Below are 6,104 nucleotides of genomic sequence, written 5' to 3' on the forward strand. Positions count from 1 at the left end.
ATTAGCTAGTCGGACAGAGATCGGATGATCGATTACTCATGCATCGCGAGCTCTCTCCTGATTCGAGCGAGGATTGTTTGCCTCCTGAGGCATGGAGCCCCGGATTCCTATCCTTTTTCGGTACTCTCACGCGCCGTCTGGTCCAGAGTATACATCCATCGATCATGTATATCCTCCACTTAGACCACAGCGGACTGTTGAACGTTTGTGGAATATCTTCCACGTCATGGTAGGATATACTGGTTAGCACAGAGTGGTAAGGCTGGTATAAAGGCCTCTTCAATCATGGACCATCGACAACATCAACGACAGATCCATCTCCACTCTCAATCACCAAAAGCCTCAAACATCGATATTCATCATGGCCGCCGCCGCCGTGCAAGCCCCCATTGCCATCCAGGCTCCCGTCGCGCCACCCACCGTGGTCGCCTCAACCACCTTGCGCGCCACACGACCCACTAAACAGATCCCCGAGTCCATCATCCAGCGAGCGCGCGCCGTCGAAAAAGTGGACTTCGACGCCACCAAGCACCTGGCGACTGCCACACCTGGAAAGGTCTTCATGATGAAGGACCTGGGCTTCGAAGGCGCGGGTATCTCGCCGACTGCACTCTCCGAGCCCTTCCCCCTCTTCACGCCAGAAGCGGTTCAGCAGATCCGAGCTGAAATCTTCAGCGAGCCTGTGCTCCGTGACTGCCAGTATGCCTCCAGCTTTGCGACGAATATGATCCGAGGATACGGGCCACAGTAAGAATCCTTTGGTGTGAAATTTGTCAACCCCTGAGAAAGAGGCTAAGCCGAGTCGCAAGACGAGCCCCCTTCATCTTCAACGCCTGGCACAGCCCCGAGCTCCTGGCCACCATCTCCCGCGTGGCGGGGATCGAGCTCGTGCCCGCGATGGACATCGACGTAGGCCACGTTAACGTCTCCGTCAACGACGCCGTCGTCGAGTCGAAGAAGTCCTCCACCGCCGACTCAGACGACGATGATGACAGCGTGCCCGCCTTCGCCTGGCACCACGACAGCTACCCCTTCGTATGCGTAACGATGCTCTCCGACTGCGAAGGGATGGTCGGCGGCGAGACTGCCGTGAAGACAGCCAACGGGGAGGTGTTGAAATTCCGGGGACCGCTGATGGTGCGTCGCTGCTCTCGCTCCGCCCCCCCCTTAACTATCACCTGTCCCAATCAATGCATCTATCTCACCTATAACCCTCTCCTCATTTCTCCCTCAGCCCCTTGCTAACCTTCATCCCGGGATAGGGCACAGCCGTCGTAATGCAAGGCCGGTACATCGAGCACCAAGCGCTGAAGGCCATCGGCGGCCGCGAGCGCATCAGCATGGTGACCGCGTTCCGGCCCCGGAACCCCCTCGTCAAGGACGAGACCGTGCTGACCAGTCTGCGGGGCATCAGCGAGCTGCCCGAACTGTACAGCCAGTATGCGCTGTACCGGATGGAGAACCTGGAGGAGCGGCTGCGCGTGCAGCTGAAGAGGCTGCGGGAGCAGCACGCGCGGCGCTGCTTCGATGTCGATGCGATTCGGGGGGCGTTGGGGGAGCAGCGAGCGTTTCTGGAGGCGACGCTAGAGGAGTTGGTGGATGTGTAGGTCTTTTTGGTTTCGATGGGGGAGGATGATGAGGATGTTAATGAATATGATTATGAATATGATCTGAGGGTTTGTCTCTTGTGCTTATGTCTGGCTCGATGAAGGAGGTTTCTGGCGATGGTGTAGGTGGGGAAATGATGGAAGGCGAAGGTACGGTCACTGCTTTGATGGCTTACCTGGAACTGACGGGCACGTGTCGTCGATGTTTGTCCTGTTTTATACCTTCTATACGCTTCCTACCTGGTATCTTCTAACTCGCTCCCCTCTGGGATTCGCGCTTCCATTGTTCCAATTGGGTAATCATCCCTTTCATTGTTAGGATCCAGGCATCGTACAACGGACGAAAAGAATATTCCCCTGCAAGGGGAACTGTACCATCACTGCCTCGAAGTTATGTACTTTGTTTTCCTCCGTGGTCCGCGGGGGAATATGCTTGCTAATGAGGCGAAGACTTTCCGCCGGTACTTGAGATGCAGATGGCTTGAAGTCTTCTTTCAACCAAATTGCTTACGCTCATTTTTGTCGTGATCTGCAAGAGGTGGGGGTTCGACAGAAATGGGACTGGGGCGAGTGTAGTACCACGCAGACTGGCAGTAGGTGCGTACACTGTCTAGAATCACTCTAATTCTCCTGTCTCTCCTTTATCACGCTCTCTATTACCTGTGGTTACATATTTGAGGCTGGTTTGTGGAGGTATCTATGTTTTCCCGTTGTCTCAGCCTACAGACGCCAAAGTGAGAAGAGGAGGATGGGGGTCATAACCGCGATACTGGATACTGGGAAGTAGAGTCGATTCTCTTATCGAACATCACTTGCCTCAGTCTACAGTATACCAATGCACAAGAAGAACGTATCAACATTAGTCTAAATGCCCGCGAGTCAAATACAGTAAACCCCTCTGCCCTCAACCAGCCAGCCAGCCACCCAATCCATCTATTCGGGGAATCAAAACCAAAACGGAAGAAAACAACAACACAAACAAAGTAAGTGGCTAGGTAGTATGTCGAGCCGGTGCAGAATGGTAGGACGCCTCTATGTTCCATGATCTTCATGTCGAACAACAGTCTATCGGTCATCCCGTCCTGACAGATCCCAACCCACTGATCCGGGTCCAAGACGGCTGAGCCCAAGATCCACTGAACGCCGAAAACAAATAGACAGCAAAATATCAAAAGATAATCAGACACCCGTCCCGCTGGTGACTTAACACATAGCTCGTGACGCACGCCATGGATATCCAACGCTAAATATGAACACTCGAAGAGGAAATTGAGGTGGAGGAAAATGGTAAGTAGATGAAACTTCTGTCCAGCAGCAAGGAGGACAGGGGAGAAACGATCGTTAAATAGAAGAAAATGGGGTCGCGTGGGTCGAATCGAAATAAATGTACCGCCCAAGATCCTATGCGCCCGCTAACAAGCAGCCTGGTATTGTAAAGCTGTATGCATGGTTGGTATCAGACGGAGAAGAAATGAAAAGTATGCAATGCGTCGCCAGGGGTATTATGCCACTGAGAGTTTGGAAAGTTCTGGTTGGGAATGTTTCGTAATCGCCCATCATCGGCTGCTTCGTCATTGCGGGGATTGTCCTGGACCTGGATGTCCCATCGGCGGAGGACTACCAAAGCCGGCTTGTTGCACAGGATCGCCAGCGTACATGGGGTACTGCACCACGCTCATGGGAGACATGGCGTTGACATCCTGCCAACCAGGATATCCCATCGTCCCTGGCTGGCCAGGGTAGGACACAGATACCGGTGTCCCTTGAAGATCGGCGGAAGGAGGACTCTGGGGGTTCATCGGAACGCCCGGGAACGACTGCGCCGGGCTGGTCATTCTGCGTTTGAGGTCCGCGGGGAGCGGCTGCACAAATTGAGCAGGGTTGGGATAAGGCGCAGTCATGTCGGTCGGTTGCGCAGGGAACGTCATTGATCGCGCGGGAGCAACCTGCCACACCGATCCATCGGGTTGCATTGCGTACGTGGGTGCAGCATTGAGCGCTGGGTTTTGCGACGGGACTGTCGGGGTGGCCGGTAAAGGGGACGCGGTTGGCATTGGGGCCATTTGACCCGGCGCAGGCGCCCAGACATTGGCAGGTACGTTCATCATGTTCTTGCCCGCGGCCATGGATGCTAGCATTTGTTGATCGGGGATCGTTGTAAACTCATCCCAGGCGACAGTAGACGGGTCGATAGACGGATGCGGCGCGAATTCAGAAGAAGGAACACTGCGCTCTGTAAGTGCGTTAGTTCATCGACCCACCCCTTCACGAGAGATCCACAAACCAGGAGCAAAAGTCGCCATCGGATTGCCGGGGAAGACAGCGGCGTTGAACCCCGCTACGTCTGGGTTCGCACCCAGTGCCATTGATTGGTAAGGGAAGTAAGCTTCTGTTTGGTCGCCAGTGAGAGTGGGAGGCGATGACGAGGCTGTCGAGGGATCTGTCGATGCCGTTTCCAATCGGGAACTCGGGCGTGATTTCTTCTCGATGGGAGGCTGCTGGTCAACGGGAAAGAATTGGCACTCTTTTCGCAGTCGGATGCAGTTTTCGCATCTTCCCTGAGTATCGTCCGCGGCGAGAAGGCATCGGATTTTCCGTCGTCGACAGTGCACTTGGATGGTGATGAGTTCAACGGCTTTGATGGACACACAGAAGGTGGAGGAGAGCTGAGCTTACCGCATGCGACAGAGGTACGATGATATCCAAGCTTGTTGCGTTTCTTATCTGCAGCGGATGATTCCATGGTCGCGCCTTGTGGTATCGGAGAGGGGTTGATGTCCTGAACGAGTGCGGGCATAGCCCCAGCAAAGGTAGATAGACGGTACGATGGAGATCTGAGGCAGTAGCTGCATTAATCGCAGAGAGCCGAAGGTCGAGATGGTGGAGTCAAGTGGGATAGCGGAAGTAGATCCCCGACGCGCGAAGAGAATATAGAGGTGTAACAGATTGTTGGAGTCTCGATAAGCAGGCGTCAAATCAATGCGACAGACACTGGAAGTGAATTTGTCGCAAGAAAAGCCAGGAGTGGGTGGGGGAGGCGAGATGGGAGTCTAACGGTGATCACGGTCGTTATCGTGGTACGTATTGCGAATGGCCTCGTTTCAGCAGTGGGACTCCACACTTTGTCCGCAGCAGGCACCGTCTAATGCCACACCCACACACACAGAACCACACAACCACAAAACCACAGTCCAGGAGAGAGGCAGGGTCGGTTTCACGCGACTTGAGCGGACCGGGGCGCAAGCACCACAAGTGAGACCTGGATTAAGATTCGTAGTCTTCGAGATTATTGTCCACCGATTCTTGGCCAAGCTTCCTTGTCGCAATGTATTAGCGGGGGGGGGGGGGAGGAAGGAGGGTGTCGCAAAGGATAAATTTCGGCCCAGCCCAGATAAATTGAGATGGCGGAGGGAACCAGGGATCCGCCCTGAAATATTAAAATAATTAAAGTATGTAGTCTGGATGGAACACTGGAGCTGCAGGTAATCAAAGAAGTGTAAGGAACAAAGTCAGGCAGGAGACACGGAGGATGAAAGATGTCAGTTGATGAAAAATAGTTGATCGTGCGGGATGATTAGTGGTGATAATGAAGGATGGGATAATTAACCCCAGAGCGGGGAGGAAGAGGGGGGGAGAGGAGAGAAACGGTGAGGGGTGAAAGGATTAAGACGAGGGGATAAGAAAGAGGAGAAGGAGGTGAAGAGAGGAAGAAAGTGAGAGAGAGAGAGAGAGAGAGAGAGAGAGAGAGAGGGAGAGAGAGAGGGAGAGGAAGAGGGAAAGAAGGAAAGAGAGTGGTGGAAGTTGAATCGGCCAGTCGCAAAGTGGTAGTAGTCGTAGTAGTAGGAGTGGTGTGAATGGTGAAGCGAAGTAAAGTGAAGTAAGTAAGTTAGTGTAGTAGGAGTAATAGTAGTCAAGCAAAACAGTCCAGAGGAAATACGGAGAACTCCCTCCGTAGGAGTCGTAGTATCGTAGTTTCGCTCCGGGATCTAGGATGGATCTCGGGACTTTTAATTTATCTGGTTGATTTTATTTCCTGCGATTGCTTAGGATCACTTTCCCTTCTGGGAGAGCTCGTTTCGCTTGGTCTTCTAACTCCTCTGCTAAAGTTCAGCCAGCTGAAGTGCCGACAATGCAGAGGATCTGGCTGGTCTCTGTAGAGAGGGTATTCTCGATCGATGCCAGAGTGAACGATAGGGCAGATACCCAAGGAAAAGGGGTGTTGAAAGCCAAAACACAAGGTAAAAGTATAAAATGTGAATAACAGGAAACACTATTAGGACAATCGCATCAGAGTGTCGAAACTTTATGAGGCTAACCGACAGTCAGTGGGCAGGGGAAAATTAAAAGAAAAAGAAAAGTACAAGGGAAAAAAATTCATAGAAAAAAAGAAAAAAAAACGAAGTAAAACAAAAAAAAAATAATATCTGCGATTCTTATTTTTGTCCCAACTCGAACTAACGTGAAGAATGGGAAAAAGATCAGGGTGGGTAGGGAGAA

The 6,104-nt window shown here is 52.5% G+C and overlaps 2 protein-coding genes across 2 annotated transcripts; one reads left to right on the forward strand and one right to left on the reverse strand.

Moving 5' to 3' along the window:
• Positions 1 to 361: 361 nt before the first annotated feature.
• On the forward strand, positions 362 to 1,809 carry BO66DRAFT_452487 (uncharacterized protein; the record flags this gene model as incomplete). Its single annotated transcript, XM_025651945.1, has 3 exons — positions 362 to 747; positions 810 to 1,137; positions 1,263 to 1,809. 3 exons carry the CDS (start codon positions 362 to 364, stop codon positions 1,605 to 1,607), a joined length of 1,059 nt encoding a protein of 352 aa, XP_025503713.1. The 3' UTR covers positions 1,608 to 1,809.
• A 1,369-nt stretch (positions 1,810 to 3,178) lies between these two features.
• Positions 3,179 to 4,404, reverse strand: BO66DRAFT_323605 (putative C6 finger domain protein; the record flags this gene model as incomplete). The annotated part of the gene is made up of 3 exons (XM_025643809.1): positions 3,179 to 3,833; positions 3,888 to 4,218; positions 4,284 to 4,404. 3 exons carry the CDS (start codon positions 4,402 to 4,404, stop codon positions 3,179 to 3,181), a joined length of 1,107 nt encoding a protein of 368 aa, XP_025503714.1.
• Positions 4,405 to 6,104: the final 1,700 nt, after the last annotated feature.

The sequence above is a fragment of the Aspergillus aculeatinus genome (genome assembly GCF_003184765.1).
Source record: "Aspergillus aculeatinus CBS 121060 unplaced genomic scaffold BO66scaffold_26, whole genome shotgun sequence".
Lineage (NCBI taxonomy): Eukaryota > Fungi > Ascomycota > Eurotiomycetes > Eurotiales > Aspergillaceae > Aspergillus > Aspergillus aculeatinus.